The sequence below is a fragment of the Lynx rufus genome, unplaced genomic scaffold (genome assembly GCF_022079265.1).
Source record: "Lynx rufus isolate CCGP_SWC_20201006 ecotype Redwood Valley unplaced genomic scaffold, mLynRuf1.p SCAF_4, whole genome shotgun sequence".
NCBI lineage: Eukaryota > Metazoa > Chordata > Mammalia > Carnivora > Felidae > Lynx > Lynx rufus.
In genome coordinates, this window is record NW_025814856.1 from 125,462,791 (window position 1) to 125,481,758 (window position 18,968).

At 41.3% G+C, this 18,968-nt stretch overlaps 1 protein-coding gene across 1 annotated transcript in view; it reads left to right on the forward strand.

The window, feature by feature from the left end:
- Positions 1 to 18,968, forward strand: part of BMPER (BMP binding endothelial regulator) — a 251,126-nt gene that overhangs the window by 60,010 nt on the left and 172,148 nt on the right. Inside the window, exons 5-6 of the mRNA XM_047096890.1 lie at positions 541 to 631; positions 4,794 to 4,876. Of these exons, the coding sequence (XP_046952846.1) occupies positions 541 to 631; positions 4,794 to 4,876 (174 nt within the window). The remainder of the gene's footprint in view (positions 1 to 540; positions 632 to 4,793; positions 4,877 to 18,968) is intronic.

Genomic DNA, 18,968 nt, shown 5'->3' on the forward strand with positions numbered 1-18,968 from the left:
TTATCTAATCTCATCGTTTGATTTTTGAGAGCCAGGCTTTCTATGTGAGGCTGAGTGAAGGCAGAGCTGGCCTTGTTATTTCTAGAAGTGTGGTAAGGAATTAGGTCTCCAGATGCCAGGCTGGGGTATTATGCTTGTACTCTGTGCCTCATAATTAATGGCTTAAAGTAGAATAACAATTATAGAAAATAGAGTAAGTGTTGACAACTTAAAACAATTGTGGATGAACGCTAGACTCTGTCAACTACCGACTGGCAGTAAGACGGTCTTAAATACTAGATTTAAAAGAAAGAAATTTGAGCCAAAGAGAAAGACTGAGGACAGGGTCAAGACAGGATTTGTGCCCTGAGTTCGAAAGCATCAGGGGTGTGAGCCGGGAGATGTGACCTCATTTGTGCCATGTCCTCTGGACTTGTCACCCACCTTCCTTTGCACTCTTGTGTTTGGACTCTTCCCCTATGCCCTTGGTTACTTGCCCAAAGTGAATCGCTCCTCAATGGGAATTCTGGGCTGACATGTTTGTGGCGTTCTGTTTTTCAGGAAGGTGTTGTCACAGAGTCTGAGGTGCGATGTGTTGTTCATTGTAAAAACCCTTCCAAGCATCTGGGAACGTGCTGCCCCACATGTCCAGGTAACATTCTCAGGAAGGGAAGGCTGCTAGACTCCCCGGTACAGCACATCACTGTGAAATCTCCGTGAGCTCTCTCAAGAGTGCAGGATTCTCCCCCTCCTGACTGGAACTTTCCTCACTTTGTGTCTGTGTACATAACGGGTTTAGAGAGCAAACTCCTTTGCACAGAAATGTCCGGTTGGACTCTCTGGTGTGCCCAGCGTGAATGCGATGTGCTGTAGGTCTTGGCACGTGGGTGCTCCAGGCTCCAGAGGCCTGCTTTCCACTCCACAGGGCCACAGGTAACGCTTACTTTGGAAGGAAAAGCTGTGGCTTTCTCTTGTTTCCAGAAATGTCTTTTTACTGCTTCATATTGCAGTATCTTGGCTAGAGCTTGCCTTGGTGATGAGGTGACCAGATGTTTTCTGAAAACTGAGAGCTGGGTCCCTAAGTGAATTTAGCTTAGGGTTTTGCCGGTCTCAGTTTTCGGTGTGGTGCAATGAGTTGAATCCACTGTCTTTTTAGAGGGCCCCACTGCCTAGCTGACAGCAAAGGATCTTTCCCTTCCAGTGGCTAGAGTGTTTCCTTTTACTTTTCTGAACAGGATTACAAAGGCCTCCTGCATCTTTTCTTGCCCTTAGGTACAAGCCCAGGGATTTTGAGGTGAGAGATTTTTTTCTGATCCTTTAAGCCCCTGGCCCATGCTCTCAGACAGATGTTCTGAGTTTTGGTTTTACTCTCAGTGCTTTTCCTCACTGGAGGCGATACTCACAACCAGTACCCAGTTTCCAAGGGGCTTTCTGTTCTGCAAACCTTCCTGGGGAATGGCTCAGTACTATGCTGAGATGCTCTGCAAACATGAGCCCTGCTCCCTCTGCAGGCAGCTGCTTCCCCTCCCCCACCCAAATACAGTCTGAGATGAGCCTGGACCTGAGTCCCTATCAAAGAATCCAGTTTTTTCTCATCTTTGAATGACAGTAAAGACAGCTGCTCTCCACTACCTCTAACCTTCCTGAGTTCCCTGGACAGTCTTTTTTTGAGCCAGATTTCCTTTTCACATTGGGATTTCTGTGGAGCTTGTATTCTTGGACGAGCTTACAAGAAGGCCAAAAATTGGTGGAAAGTAAAAGATTTCTTTCCATAATCCAATTATTTTGTATCTATCAAAGAGTTAGCTTGTGTTCCTTTTGCCTCTGAATGCATTAAATGCTTTGTATTATGTAACCATACCCTTAAATGCCTAAAGGGACCTTATTAAGTTAGATCAGTAGTTCTCTAGACTGCACATTAACATCACCTGGGAAGCTTTAAAAAATAACTCTTGATGCCCTGGCTGCATTTCAGACTAATTCCATCAGCATCTCTGAGGGCGGAATCCAGGCCTCCCAGATAATTCCTATACACCGGCAAGCTTAAGACTGATAACAGAGCAAATTTTATATGCCATGTAGATTTAAAATTTATTGTAGCTCTTAAATATGAATTCGGTTGTGTTGGAGAGACTGCTGCTTTATTGGTACAGAATCAACTCAGTGTATGTAACATTCCTCCTCGGTTACGAGATCGTCGTGTTTTTAGGCTGCCTTTGAAAATGTGGGTATACAAAGAGCTGAGTGAGTTTATTTCAGCAGTTGAAGTTATCATATTTGAGCAACTGCTTCTTTCGCTTGGCTTTTGGTTGAGTTCCCTAGAAGGAAAGCCTGAACTCTGTGCCTCCACATACTGCAGTGCTAAGCCCTCCTGACCGTCCAGGGAGGGATGAGTTATGTCCGCAGTTCGCACAAGAAGAAATTAGATCCAGTGAGAATAAGGACCTCTCCAAGGCCTGTGAGTTGGAGTTGGGGCCTGGTCCCTTTTCTTTCTTGGCCACTATACTGCACTGCCTACTTCTCCCCTCTGCCCCAAACGCACACCGTAATAATTGTTCTGCTTGGGTCCAGATGCCCTGGGAGACAAATCTTTAAAAGCTAGCTTGCCAGGGCCACACGCTGGCCCCCTGACACCTCGGCAGGCTGTGTGCCTTTGGTGATGGGGTCAAGAATCAACTCTGTTCTCTGTCTTTAATTTCAAAGGCCAACCTGTGGGATGTAAATCAGAAGACTCAGAAGAGGCCACATCCAGACTGTATTATCATTTGTCTTGGGAGGGAGGACTCAGCCAAGTCTAGGTAGGGACGGTCAAGGAAAGCCATGGGGTATTCTCCTTGGTAATTCAGAAGGACTGACATCTGTCATTGATCACAGAATGGTATTCTGCATAATGACAAACACGTACAGTCTGCGGTCGGTTTCTTCCTGAAACAGATTTCAGGACATTCTTGTTGTCGGTTCTTTCCTTTTGTCTGACTCTTTACTCAGGGATGGTGGGTTGTGATGGGAACAGTTTACATAGAATTTTCATTTAAAATTCCTTTATTTAAGTTGTCAAATGTAGATTGTTGTGGTTGATCTGTCTGGCAATCTGTGACAAAACCAGTGTGCAAACACATGAAAGAATTGAAGACCCTTTGTTGGAAGCGTGCTTTGAAAGGAGACAACTGGGCACCTGCCATCATTAACAATGCTGAGATACAGCCTCTGGGAGGGACCCAAGTTTACTGAGTCTTTCTGCATCAGCGGGAACAGCAAAGAGGTGGTTGCATGCTAGCTCTGGGTGTGGGTATCAAATAGACTTTAAAACCACAGTTTCCCTCAGTGATTTAGCTTCAGACTCAGTAGCATTTGTTTTCATGTCTTTCAGTTGAACAAAGGGCTCCATGTCTTGATTTAAAATGAATAGGTCCTGTAGCCAGATTAGGTGGTTATGGGTAATACTTGTTTCCTTTTATCAAGAACCAACTGCTTCAAGAGTTTGGTGAGTTCTGTCGATGACTTCAGGTGGCAGGCCTTTAAATACTCTCAGGGGCATGAGTCAGTCTCTCACAAGAGCCCCCTTTGCTGATTATTGGCACTACTGTGTTCGTTCCGACACTGTCTACCATGTGGAAAGTGACCTCAGCTATTCTGGCAAAGCATCTTGTGAAGACAGTCCTGAGGAAAGTGTCAGCCATAAGCTGACAGTCTTCTCATGGCCTGTTTGGCACAGGGGTTACTGGTCAGCCTGTGTTTCAAGTCATTTGTGGGATTTCTTAAGAATACAGTAGTGTCCTGGGTACCTGGGTGGCTCAGTCAGTTAAGCATCTGACTTCAGCTCAAGTCATGATGATCCCATGGTTCATGGGTTCAAGCCCCGCGTCTGGCTCTGTGCTGGCAGTTCAGAGCCTGGAGCCTGCTTCGGGTTCTGTGTCTCCCTCTCTCTCTGTTCCTCCCCTGCTCTCTCTTTCTCTTTCAAAAATGAATAAACATTAAAAAAAAAAAAGAATACAGCAGTGTCCTGAGGATCATTCTGAATTGGAGACACCTCCTGGGCTTTTCATCCTAGTTTTAGCCAAACTTAGTGGCTAAGCCTTTTTAATATCACGTAGGGTAGGTCTGAAAAACTGTGTGGCATCTCCTGCCGTGCCTTTTCCCCTTCCTGCCCTGGTGCCCGACCCTGTGTGTGGTGCAACTGGTAGGTCAGAGCTGAGTTTGAATATCAGCTCTGCCACCTGCCAACTGGGTGAATTACTTCCTCTCTCTCAGCCATATTTCCCTCATCCATGGAGATAATTACAAGAGTCCCCACTTTGTAGACTCGCTGTGAAGATGGAATGAGATCAGGGATACAAAGAGCCTGACAGAGGCTGGATATTCCCTGGATACTCACCAAGTGGTCATGTCATTTGTGTCATATGCTGGGTGTGGCTCATTGTGGACTTCTCTCACTTGGCCTTCTCCTGTTTGCCTCTTGCAGCCCCTCTGGGGTTTAGTTCCCCTGGCTGTGGTCAGGGTGGTCATGGGGAGCTCCTTAGACTTGTAGGGCTCGCCACTATCCAGTGTTCCCCCTTGGGCTGACCTGGCTTCCATCATCTTATTTGCTTTCTAGCATCTTCAGGTTTCTGGACTCCTGTCACTCTTTTGTACTTTTTTTTTTTTTTAAACTATGAAGCGATCTTGTCCCCTGGTTAAAGAGGATACTCTGCCAGGTAGAGGCGGAGGTGGAGGTGGGAGCTAGATGAGGGAGATGGATGAGCAGTGGACAGAAGCATCGTGTCAAGCTGAGCAAAGGCTCATGCCCTAATTCTAAACTTTTCTTTGCTTTCTAGGTTGTGTGTTTGAGGGTGTGCAGTACCGAGAAGGGGAGGAATTTCAGCCAGAAGGAAACAAATGTACCAGGTGTTCCTGTGTTGTAAGTATTGCCCTGGATGTTCTAAGGGTGTTCCTTCTGGTTCATTGTGGGTGAGATCCACCAAGAACAGCCTTGAGTTTCTTTACAGTCTTTCCTCCTCTCCCTCCAGATGTGGACCCAAGGAAAAAGTCTGCTGCTCTAGGGCAGGTTTCTCAATCTTGGCACTCTTGCAATTCGGGGGTGGGTAATTCTTTGTGGTATGGGCTGTCCTGTACATCGTAGGGTGTTTAGCATTATCCCTGGTTATGACGCATTAGGTGCCAATAGCACTTACACCCCTCAGTTATGATAACCAGAAATGTCTGCAGATGTTGTCACATGTCTCCTGGAGAGCAAGATCACACCTGGTTGAGAATCACTGGTTTGAATGAAGATTGAGGGAGGGAGGCTGGTTTCCCTCCACTGCCTTCTTCTTTGGGAAGATTTGGGTTCTCTCTTCTTTGGGGCAGAGAAGCTTCTGGCTGAGGCAGCTGTTGAGTTATTCAATGTAGTCAGATGGGAAGCAGATGGGGATAAGTGCAGCTTGCTTCAGTGTTTTCTGTGGGGCGAGAGAACCTAATCTGAGGCTTGGTCATTTTCACTGGCGGGGGGTGGGATGGATTGGAGGAAATGGCCACTAAACTGTAGATTCAGAGCAGAGTGGGGATTAGTGAGACAAAGCCATAGACTTGCCTTTCTAAGAATTTTTGACTTGAATTCATATACAGAGGATAGCTTCAGAGTGCTTAGGAATGAAAGAAGAAACTTGGCGTATGCTATAATTTTAAAGGGATCTTTTTAACAAATGTATTTTAAATTTGGAGTAAGATCATTGGTGGTGATGATGGTAATGGTGACGATGGGGAATCTAGTCTTACTCAGTGCTCCAGGTTATTTACAGTAGGGAATTAGCACAACCATATATTTTTAAAACTTTTAATCTTTTATAATGAAGAACATATAGTATGCATATCAGAATATTAAAAAACATACATAGAGAACGTCAGTATCCTAATTTCACCAAAGTAGAATCAAATGTGAACCATCATAAATCATAGTCTTAGCATTTGCCATTTCTCTGCATGTCTTTTCTAAAGTCTTTCCCTCTCCCTACATCAGACATGCACACACAACCTAGACAGTCCATATTAAGGTAAACATGACCAAGAGTGATGGTTTTTGTATGGGGGAAAAGAAGTAAAGAAAGGAAGGGAGGCAGAGAGAACAGTATATAAGAAGTATGTAATATGAGGTATATAATACCCATAATACTATAATAATATACAAAAATACAAAAGTAATTTCCTGATAAACAGAAGTTTGCATATTCAGACTCAACTGCCATGTTTTTCTCCTCTTGCTAATTATGTTTAAATAGTTTTATGTTATTTTTATGTAAATAAGCCATTAACTGCTGCCCATGTCTTAATTTTATTTCTTCCATGTTGGTAAAGTTTTCTGATAATTTTTTTTAAATTTAGTCTCATTCTTTTGGGTAAATTGAAGAAAAACAAGACACATTTCAGTAGGAAATTTTAAATCTGCATCTGTATGAATTGTCTTTTCCATAAAGGTGGGCCAAGGTTAGGCAGCTAAGCCTCCTTGGAGAGGAAGTTCAGCAGGTGGCAGGAGGATGGAAGGCTGCTGCGGTTTTACTGGTGACAATCACACAAAGTTATCCAATGTTGGGAACTGCGAATGAGTTTAGGAATTATATGTACAGGGGTCACAAACTCAAATGTGCTCAAGTCATTCAGATCTGTTGTGTTTGTAAACACAAGCATGCTGAACAAAACATACCTGAGAGCCAAGTTCAGGTACCTGGAAGTCCTGCTTCCATTTTCAATTGAAGAAATAAAAATCCAGAGATGTTACTTGCCAAAGCTTTCCTGCTAGTGAGTCTTCTCCAGACATATATTCTGTATCTTTTCTCTATTCCTGTATTTTAATTTCCTAATTTCCTAATCCTGTATTCTTTCTAGCTCTCTGTGTTGCCACCCTTAACACATAAGGGGCAGTGAATGGCTTTTTCTTATGTTCCTAATGTCAGTTTTTAAGCTAATAAGATAAGTAGAAGAGAGGAGGGAGCTCTTGCTTGGGGATTGGACATTTGTATGCAGGCTTGGATATGAGGAGGGCCCCGAGAGCAGTTTTTCTTTTTGTGGACACAAAAATTTGAGGTGTAAGCTTTGTCTTTTTGTAGCTTGTTATTAAAATAACCTCATTTTTAATATTCTTTCACTTTGCTGCCTTTTGATGTAGTACCCTAAAAGAAAAAAAAAAAAGATAATGTCTTGGCAGCAAATGGCCCTGTTCTTGAAAGTGATGACTACGGATGTTTGCTTTAGAAGTAACATTGCAAATGTACAGACTGGCCCAGGGGTATGTATGTGGTATCTGTGTGCATATATATTTGTATGTGTGTACGTCTATATCTACAAGTGTATATATCCACATAACTATACAAATCTATATAAACATGCTTATAAATATAAATGCAAACACACACATTTACATGTCCAAGTTTGGATTCCCCCAGAAACAGGCCCTGAGATAAGGATTTACATGTAAGTCATTTCCTTAGAGAGGACACTGGCAGAGGAGTGTGGTGATGACTCAGGGGAGGCACCCTGGCGAGGGGGTGTCACCAAGCAAGTATCCTTGTACCCAACCAAGCAAGTATCCTTGTACCCGACCAGAGTGCACTCCTGCCGGACAAATTTTGGAAGCCAGTATGAGATTCATGCCTCAGAATTTCCTGCTGAGAGGTGAAGAACATGAGATATGTTTACAGCAACTCCCTTCTACTCCAGAGGGGTATTGATTGGGTACCAATATGAGCCTGCCACTCAGGTGACAAAGTGGCCTCTAGCAGTGAGAGGAAGAAGCACAGGTGCTGGCCGTTGGGAGTCTGGCATGCACACTCATGTGGTAAGGGTGAGAGGATGGAGGTGGGGCAGCAACATAGTCAGCTACAGCATATTTGATTATGTATATGGCACATGTACACACATGAACTATACATTAATATTTTCATGTCTCTAAATATGTATGTATATATATGCATACACACGCATATACCTGTATGTATATATGCATGCACACATCTTTAGAACACTGGACGATCAGTGTTTTCCTTTGCTCATGCTGCTGGCCTGGTCTGGAACTCCTTTCTTTTCCTTCTTCACCTGGTGAGTGCTTGAGCTTTCAAAGTCTGTTATCACCACCCCACTGCAATTAACTCGGTGACCACTTCATTCCCCAGATGGTAGCAACCGCAGTTTTCTCATTTGTGTTCCTAAGGCTCTCACTGGCTAGCTCACCTGCCGTCTTTCCCTTCCTCCTTCTCTCACATGTGCGTGCATACACACACACACACACACACACACACACACACACACACACTTCCAGGTAGCAGGTTGTAGCTTCTGCATGTCTTTCTAACCTTGCCACTGAGCACTGTGAGTGTTCAGTGTCACTAGTATTCTTCTTTTCTATTGCTGTCTTATGACGTAGGACACTGAAACCCAGTAATCGCTTCTCTTCCAGTGACAATTCTGCCCTTCAGAGCTGACCTGCGCCTTCTTGCCTGGGAGAATCTATTGTAGGTAGATATCCCGTTCTCATTAGGGTTCTGCCTGCCTGGGAGCACCCCATACAGAGTCATGCACATGTGAGGCATCCTCCGTGTGTACTCCGTCTCTGATGGATGACTTACCAACTCTCCAAGGTGCTCCTCGCTCTCAAGGAGATATCACATAAGCCATGTGGTGCCATGTGGCTTACATTTTACATTCGGCCCTTTTTTGTTTCACTCTCTGAATTTGTGAAAATGGTCTACCCATGTTTTTGTGATGTGGTGACAGGGGCAGACCACCAGAAAAGACATTTCATCTTATTGAGATGGATTCCTTAGATAATGAAACAGATGCCTTGCGCATGATTTTACATCCTCGATTTAGGGCAGGCATTCCAGTATATACGGCATTCCAGACAGTTGAGAGCATGCTAACGTGTGACGATATCTGGGGAGGATTTCACAACCTCTTGCTCTTACTCATTCCAGAAGCAGAGCATCTAACATTTTTAGGTGTGAGTATCATCGTGACTCACAGAAAAATGCAGCGCTTTACTATCCCTTGTTAAACTATATAACCCCCATGTACCCATTACATAAATAAGAGAGCCAAGAGAATTACTTCTCCAGAGCCCTAATACTAATCAGGGGGGTGAAAACTGGAGTGCTTCTGGCTGTTCTATAGAGTTGTCTGAGTCATACTGGAGTGCGTTCCCTATGGCACGTGTTCAGTGTGAACAGGTCCTATGCTCCTTTTAAAATGGAAAGAGGAGGATTCTTTCCTAACACAGAAGCAAAGAATTGTTTATAAAGTATACCAAGCATTGGTTAAAGTATACCAAGCAAAGAATTGTTTATAAAGTATACCGAGCATTGGTTAAAGCCTGCATCTGTTTCTTTTTTGTTTAAGTTTGAATTTTTACTACCTGCCTAACTGGACAGCATGCAGTTCCGTTTGCCTTTGTTTGGTCAAGTTTTCAGGGAACAGGATGGTGGCAGTTGGCACAGACATTTCTGTAAAACCCAATGTCTTCAGACTTGTAAGACTAAAGACCAAGGTGCCAATGAGAGATGTTTGTGTTCTCTTTTAGTAAACTATTTTAAGAACCCTATGGGCTCAGCGTTCTTGGAAATTCCTTACCGAAGGGAGTAAAGCCCACAGAGTTGTAGGATACTCTTAAAAGAGTGGCAAGTCCTCAGTCTGCAAAACGAGCCAAATTAACTGGCCAAGATCAATTACTTTTGCTGACAAAGGCGTATTAAGTTCAGAGGATTTTTACTAATAAACATGGGTTGTTAATGGGCTGTCTGTGATGAAGGAGCTGTACTTTATTGGCTCTTAGAAGCCATGAAGTCCATAAACACCTTTGCTCTCACTTACACTTTAGATATTGCAAAGTGCTGTCTCCCAGGGAAAGTGAAACTCCTAAGAAGGTTATTTGGAGAGAACAAAGAAAATGGAGATCTTCATGGTTCCCGTTCCTCTTAGACCAAATTCCTTAAGATGTTCTGCACAGCCTGGCTTGGCCCGAGCTCTCCCCAAGCTCTCTGGCCTCATCTGTGGCCCTCCCACATTCTGTCTGCTCTGGCCCCTGGGCAGATCTTCAGGATCCTCATGACTCAAAGCGTGGACCCAACCAGCAGTGTTGGTCTTACCTGAGAGCTTGTTAGAAATGCAGAAGCCCAGGCCCTACCCCAGACCTACTGAATTGAAATCTGGAGTTTAATAAGATCCCTGGAGGATTTACTTGCCAAATAAAGTTTGAGGAGCATGGTCTAATATCTCATAGCCTTTACCTGGGCTGCCTTTTCTCTCCTTTCTTCTCCTTATCACCCCCCATGCTTAGCTAATACCCACTTATCCCGCACTCGGAAGCCCAAACATTTCCTTTTTAGGGAAACTCGGTCTGATTCTCAAGATGAGATCAGGTCATGTTGCTAAACCTTTTAGGGCAGCCCATACTTTACTTCCCAAACATTTAAAATGATTTATAATTAGATTTGTTTGTTTGTGACGATTGTATTTGACTCCATGAGAGAAAAATGGTTTGTATCCTTAGTGCTTGATATGTAATGGGCATACATAGTAATTGCTGAATTTATGAACAAATGACTGCTGAGTTTGATTTTCCTTTCTTTCCCCATTGCCTCTCTCTCCACTCTGCTAATTTAGTTTCCCCCTGCACGTTTAGTCTTTGCAAGTTCAGCAGGGAATAGAGAGATGCACATCACAGTAGATGAGCTCAGAAAGGAAGATGGATTTATGTTCAGCTGCTGTAGCACTTATAATAAATTGCTTTGTATGGAATGCAGATGACTTCCCTGGAGAGGTCTTCTCTGGAACGTGTGCCTTAAGCCTCAAAGATTCCTACTACTCATGGCAGCAGGAAGATGCAACCGCAGGAAGCACTTGCCAACTGTCAGGACCACTTGCTGTGGCAGAGCTTTGAAAAGAGAGCATGATTCGCAACTTTTAGAGTTGACCTTGCCCTGAAGTAAGGGGGAGACATGTCTGACCTCTCCCTGTTCCAGTGTGTTCGGCTTCGGATTGCACTTCCCTACGATAGGAAGCAGTGAGACATCTCATTATTTCTGTGGTCACGTGATGCCACGGCAATCCAAGTTACATATTCCCATCCACACGGCTGCTCCGCCTGCATGGGGACTTGGGACCCTCCATGCCTGAAACTTCTCACAGGGCCTCTCCCTTACTTGTTGTAATATGTGCAATTTGGCACATTTTAGACACAGGCTGTCATTATATCTTCCTTATCCACAGGGAGAAATTTGGCTACATCTGGGCAATAAATTGGAGAATTGAGCAATTATCGAGTGAATTGGATTAATGTGGGCAGTTTGTCTAAATGGTGTGGGCCCCAAACCTTCAGAATAGTTTTCAAAAGTAGTCTGAAATGTTGGTATAATTGTTGGAATGTTCTGTTTTGCATTGTGGATGTACCAGCACCCTGAGGACAAAAAGTTCCTGGTTTTGAATAGTCAGTTGAAAAAAAGAGTCTTTTCTTTAAGATGTGGATAGCACTTGACCACTAGGAGGGGCCTCCAACTTGCTTAGAGAAGTAGCTGGTGCTATACTTATTTTTGGCTAGATCATGAGGTTCTGAATCCCGGTGTTTTATGTTAGAATGAATCGGAGCAGTTGTAATCTGTCAGCTAAGACTTCTATTGGAAAGTCTATTGTAATGCCATTCTCTTTAGATAGAATCCATAAATGTACAACTGTTGTCATGGGAGTGTCAAATTCTTGCTTCTTGAAAATGCCACCAAAATAACCTGTTTGTAAGGCAAAGCCAAGTTTTTTGCTTACTGTGTTTATTGGTTATTACCTTGACAGAGGCTTAAAGTAATGTTTTAGAAGGAAGAAGGCAAAGGTGAGATATTTATGAGCTTTGGGTGGCAGGATCTAGTTGAAGGTGGGTTTTTCACTGTAAGGTCTTGATTTGGAGTGGTGTACTGATAGACTCATATGATATACTAGTCTAGAATTGGTGGGAACAGCGAGGCCAGGGCTCCAAGGGGGATCTTAAAGAGTTCATGAGCCTCGTTGAGTTATCTGTATTACTAGTTGAGTACTTTTAAGGAGTCCCTGACATCAACAGGAAGCTTACTTTTTTTGATGTTAAAAAGTCTGGGAATAACTGTTGTATATTTGAAATCCTATTTTAGCCCTGCCTCATATGTTTTCAGTACAAATCCTAGATTTTAGTCCCTATGTATGTCTTTATTTTTTGTGGCTTCTAAGCTTCCTTATGCTTATTTCTTTATATAATTTATAACTGAAGCAGCCTATAAAGTTATTTTTCTACATAACATGACAGTTTTTCTAGATGACTTTTGAACATTTATAGGAAAACACATACTTTGAAAAGAGATAGCAAATGATTTATTTACAGGAGCATTATTGGTAGTAATAGCTACTTTTACTGTGTGTGTCCTGTGCCAGATACTTGTAATGATTTCACATTAATTTTCAAAATTGTCCTGCAATCCAGGGAGGTATTAGCCCCATTTTTTTTTTTTTTTTGGTGAAGAAACTGAGATTCTGAGTTTAAAAGCTTGCCTAAGATCAAAGAGCTAATAAGAATTGAAATCTTGAACTGCTTGATTATAAAGCCACATGTCATTTCTCTCTCATCTACCCTCCCTCCCCCTGACCAATCAGTGTAATTTTGAGATATTATGTCTGATTATAGGCATTTGGAAGTGGGAAATGCCATTTGAATCTATGGAGTGAAGAGCAACCAGAATTTTGAGAGAGAAATAATGGTGAGGTGAGCATTTTTGGTGCAATTTTGGTGCAAGAGGTACAAACACAATAAAAGTGTGAATTACACTTCTCTCTCAGAAGTTCACAAGTCTAAGCAAGTTTAAACTCATACCAGATTTCAGCCTTGGGCATTCAGCCTAAGTATATGTCACCATGATGCCAGAGTGGATGAAGAACACATATCTGTTACCCTCACATCAGTTGGAGAACAGAGACACTGTGATCTATAGTGTGTTTCCTTGCCAAGAAATTATGAATACACAAAGAACACGTGATAGTTGCTGGGACAGAGCCAGTCTCACTGCCTCTGCTTCTAAAGAGATAGAAATAAATGTTTATCTGATGGGGCCTATCTATCCCTTGCAGTAGTCACCAACAGAGTTGAAGCAGCAATTGGGAGAGCCTTCTTTAGAGATTATACAGAGGAGTTGGGTTCCCCTGGGCATGAGTTTCAGTGGTTCTGTGAGTGGATATTTGTCCTCTCGGTAGAATGAAGGGGCAATTGTATGATTGCTTTTGAGCAGTTGCTTTTCTCCTATCCGTCTAAAAGCAGATGCATTTACATATTTGAGTAGAATTTGGTAAGAAAATGAGCTCGATTGGTTAAATCTCATCCCATTGTATCCTTGCAAAGATCATTCCGTCAATTTTTCCCCTCTCCCTTTTATACTCTTTAAGTTCTGTCACAATGATGAGCCCCCTTTATCTCCTGAAAATCCAGGAAGGATATTGATTTTACTAAATGCTGAAGAATTTCCCATTTGTTTAGCCATTCCTCCTTCCATCTTTTCATCCATCATTTATCTCTACAGCCAGCCAACCATTATTAATTTAACGATGGTTGTCTGCTATGTGTTAGTATATTAGGCACTGAGCACTCAAAGATGAAGGAGATTTCATTTTTATCTCCAGACAATTATAATCTATTGACTTGGGTATATTAAAAATACATCCCAAATTGAACCACCCTGCAGCATTTTTCGTGTACAAAGTATAAGATGATATTATATGATAATATGTACCAACTATATAAATTATATAATTTGTATAGAATATATAATTATGTATAATTATATAATTATAAAAATTCCAGGTGGGATTCTATCTGACAAGACAGATAGAAACAACTGTACAATTCAAAGATAATCACTGTTCATAGGATTTGATACATTTCCTTCCAACGTTTTTTCTCCATATTTACATATAGTTATAAAGCTAGATAGGATCACATTCTATATGCAGTCTTGTATCTTGGTTATTTTCATTTATCATTATATTGTGAACATATCTCCATCTCATTAAAAAGTCACCAAAAATTGAAAAATATTTTTAATAGCTACATAATATTCTATCAGTATACTATAAATTATTTAGTCATTTTTTGGTATTAAAAAACTAATGCTGTTCTCAGTTTTCACGGTTATGAGTAAACAACAAACATCTTTGAAAATTAATCTTTCTTTGTTTCTCTGATTGTTTTTTTAGGCTAAACTCATAGAAGTATAATTAACAGGTCAAGGATACGAACACTTCTGTGTGTGTGTGTGTGTGTGTGTGTGTGTGTGTGTTGCTAAAATAACTCATGTAAGTGATGCCCTAATTTCCACCTCAATCTTCAACACATAGATGTCTTGCACCAAGAGTGTTTTTTCATTTGTAAACCTTGTTTTCATTGACATTTTACTTCTGAAACTGAATATTATTCATATGTCAAAGTCTGTTGTATTTTTTCTGTAACTTGTGTTTTTATTTCTCATTTTTCTACCGAGTGCTTAAAGTTCTATTGAATGTATGTATGTATGTATGAAGGATATTCATCTCCTCCTTGTTATGCAAAGGTGTGTTTTTAAAAGCACAGACAAAAATGCTGTGTGTATAGTTGTTCCTTAGTGTGTATGTTGCATGTTGGATACTGGCAGAGTTTGCCAAAAATCCTGTGTGTTCTTCCAATCTTTTCTCTTCCAATCTTGATCCAAACATATTAACAAAATGTGAGTCTACATTGTTACCTCTCAAATGTAATTAATCTGAGACTTTTCTTTGTTTAAGCTCCTCTCTTTCCACCTCTGACCCCTTCATTTTGAGACAGTGATCTTCTGTACCTGTTCCTAGGCTAAAGTTAAGCTATTCTTTAAGTTTCTACAATGCCTCTTTCCTAACCCACAGCTCTGCAGTCTCTCTGTCTCCCCACAGGTTTCTCTTTGTCTCGTGGCTCAGAGTGTGAAAGATCCCTCCTGATCCCTTCTCAGGCTGTTATTCTACTGGGACTCTTGTTTCCATCCTTTCCTACCTTCCCTCATTCTGTGGTTTAGATTTTGTTTCTTGTGGACAAGCATAACGTGCCTTACACCTTTGAGTGCACTGTCTTGCATGTAGGAAACAGTAAATATTTGACTAAATGCCTGGTCTTACACTTTCTGATTGGAGTATCCATGTTCTTGGAAATGAGTTATACAATCTAGAGCCTTCTAACTTCCTACTTGGGACTTTGTTTCAATCCTCAAGGCAATAAGCTACATATTCACGTTTTTCTTTCATTGAGCATAGTGACTTGAAGGGTTTATGATAAATCTGTAGAGGGAAGAGAATCCAATCTAAAGTATTTTATTTTATTCTATTTTAATTTTTAAGTTTATTTATTTTGAGAGAGAGACAGAGAGAGAGAGAGAGAGAGAGAGAGAGAGAGAGAGAGAGAGGAGGGGAGGTACAGAGAGAGAGGGAGAGAGGGAGGGAGAGAATCCCAAGCAGGCTGCATGCCCGGTGTGAAGTCCAACGTGGGGCTTGATCTCATGACCCTGAGATCACGACCTGAGCTGGAATCAAGAGTCAGACACTTAACTGACTGAGCCACCCAGGCATTCCAAAAACTGACAAGGAGACTTCTAAGTGGCCGTGTTCAGAGGGAGGGGTGAGGGTGATGCCTCGGCCTCATGGGAGGGCAAGTGTCAGAAAGTATCTCTCTGTGGTGTGGGAGGAAGGGAAAGGAAACATCTATTAATAAAAGTAAAAAGAAATACTCCATTTTGTCAACAAAATAGAATAAAACATCAGTGTTATGATACTTGAGAATATTTCCAGATGTTTTGATCTTTTGTTTTGTTTTGTTTTGTTTTTGTTATTACCACGAAAACTTAATTTTTTAAAAAATTAGTACTATGGGTCTGCTCCTTGTTTCTGCTTTATGGCTCCCCCTCCCCTCCCTGTGCTCTTCCTTCCCTTTTCCTTTCCCTCCTGCTTCCATTCTCCCTGTCATTTCCAGACATCCTTAAGCTGCTGTGCTTTGATTCTCATCAGTATCTCAGCACGATAGCCTGTTTTAATAAAGTAGTGTAACTCACTTTCATTGCCATCTTGGTCTCTCCTTGAATAACCATCCCAGAGTTCTGTACACATGAGATATTCAGGAATTATCTTTTGAATGAATTGATTACACATTTTGGCACCTTTTAAATGTCATTCAAATGTTCAATTTGGAGGGTGGCAGTGCTTTTGTGGTCCTGTGAATGGCTTCAATTACCACCATTCCCTTTGAGTGGAATTTTAAATGATACCACTTGTTTAATGTAAGCAGCAATGTGTTGGGATCGCAGGGAGCCACACAGAAGAATATTTCCCCTGCACACATCCAACATTGTCTTCTAAAGCTCATCCCTGAGCCTACACTGAGTCAGTGCAGTGAATCATCCCTTGTAAACCCACCTAAATACTTAGTGTGGTTTAGAAGGTCCAGCTTGAAATATCAAGCAGATTTTGCTATTTGGAAAGGGGACAGGCCTCCAGGATCTGGATGAACCTTCTGTACAAGGAGCACCATGAAATGTATAAACAACCTAAGTTATATCCAGTGTCAAATATTATCTATCACACAATTCTGTGCACTGCTGTTTTGTTCTAGGGCCTCTTCTGTTCCCTATGATACACATCAGCATCAGACAATCTGATCATGATTAACAGTATTCTATTCCAGATGTCCTATGTGGGGACTTTTTAAACCTCTGAATATTGCTGGAGTTAAACACACACAAAAAACTGCTACTCATAAGGAACAAAAACAAAGGCCATAGTTTGTCCATGACATTCTCTTTAGTGAGGGGAAAAAACATACCTGTTTCATTTTCGGTCTGATTAAATATAAATTTGTAATGTAATCAAACATCAATAAAAGCAGTTATTCCTTACAAAGGAGTATACTTTGGTCATGTTTTAAGAACAAAAATTCAATAATAGAAAAGTTACTTTTTAATTTCAAAATGAGTATGAAGAATTACTCTCACCACATCATTCATATTGATACACATCTTACTTTTTTTCATGCTTTAATCGGACAAAACAAGCTTTAATATACTTTCACATTTTGGTTGTAGGGCTGTGTTGACTTTAGGGTTCTTTTCCCATACCAATCTGAGTTTATGAACGTGATTGGTAGATGACAGGAGTGAGAGTTCTTGACATTGGTGGGAAATGTGTTTCTTTTCAGCTTCAAGTTCAAGAAAAGTAGAGGGAGGGGACTCTTGAGAATTTTTGGTTTTGTTATTAGGTTTTCAGCATCCATAATATTCATAAGCAACGGACACAGCTGTCTTTAATAACTAAGGCCGCTAACTGAAAGAACAGAACACAGGCCAGAAAAACATCAGGCTGTAAGGATTTTTCCCAATGCAAAAATTTTCATACGTTGAAGCAAGATTGCATTTATAACCAAACTGGATGTTTACTCTAAGTTTCTATCAGTAAGTAAAAGCATTTGACTAAGCGCTAGGAAAAGTGCAGTGACGTTTTTGGTGTTTTTAAAAGTTTTCCCTTTGCTACTACATTGTTCTGGATGGTTTTAGAGCATGCAGATGTGTCCTGTATCCCTTAGGGGGCATTGTGGTGGGCAAAAGGTCACTGGCCAGGCTAAGGAGAACTGGGGTCCTGTCCTGCTTCTGGCGGGAAGGGCTTATTAGAACCTTTTCAGTTCTGTAATTTCCCAACTCAGAAAAAGCTCTTAAATTTCCAAGGAAGTAAGTTATTTGATGGACTCTAAATACCAGCTAATAGAATTATTTTTTCTAATATAATAATAGGTCATCATTACATTTTAGAGTTTACTTTTTTAAAAAAATTAATGCATTAATTTTTAATTTATTCATAGTGAAACTTGTTCTCTTTTTATACATATTCCATGAATTTTGACAAATGCACCATTAAATGAGTAGTTAATACAATTATTTTTATTTTTCAACTTCTTAATGTTTATTGTTTTTTTTTGAGAGACAGAGAGAGCATGAGTGGGGGAGGGTTAGAGAGAGAAGGAGACACAGAATCTGAAGCAGGCTTCAAGGCTCTGAGCTGTCAGCACAGAGCCTGACGTGGGCCTCGAACCCATGAACCGTGAGATCATGACCTGAGTTGAAGTCGGATGCTTAACCAACTGAGCCACTCAGGTGCCCCTAAAATAGTTATTATTATAAATTATGTTCAAAGATGCAAAAAGTCTACCTATTGTAGCTATACCACAACTTATATTAAAAAACTAAAAAGATTTTTGACTCTTAATCATAAAGCTTTTCTAAAATATCAAGACATGTCTGGTGCCTCTAACATATCTAGAATGAGGAGCAAGAGGGTCTCATCCATTTTGGATCTTGTGAAGGTCTTTACTCATGAAATGTATTTGTGGGTTTTGTTTGCAGAACAATGATTAGAAGTAGAGGAAGCTTTTCTTTTCCCCCCTAACGCAAAGGTAAGACAGTACAACAGGTGGGGAGTGAGAGCCACGAATAGAACTCCAGTTGCTGGGTTCTATCATTTATGTTGCTGAATGTGTAGGTTGTAGCTTATTATACAACCCTAGATTCATCGCTCAGAGATGGAAAGGCATTTCAGTGCCTTGACATGTTTCCACATTAGTATAAAACCAAATGGTATGGGGTTGAGGGTTTTCTGGAAGAGCGTTGATGTTCTCTAAGGAGAGTCACCTGGCCTTTTCAGCTGTGTTTGTTTCTGGAGAGCTCTGCAGATGTTAAGTGTTGCTTCCTCATCCCAGGTGTTGTCCAAATGTTGGTACAGAAGAGGCTTGAGTTTTCCACAGGGTGCAGTAGCTATGACTGTAATATTAGTAGAGTCACATGATAGATGACAGGTGAATACGGTATATCCCACCTGGGATCTGGCCCATGTGCCCTGGTGGGAGGACATAGTCTTTGGAATTAGTGGAGCGGGGTTTTAATTTAGCTCTGTTCTTTCAGCAAATGAATATACTTCTGAGC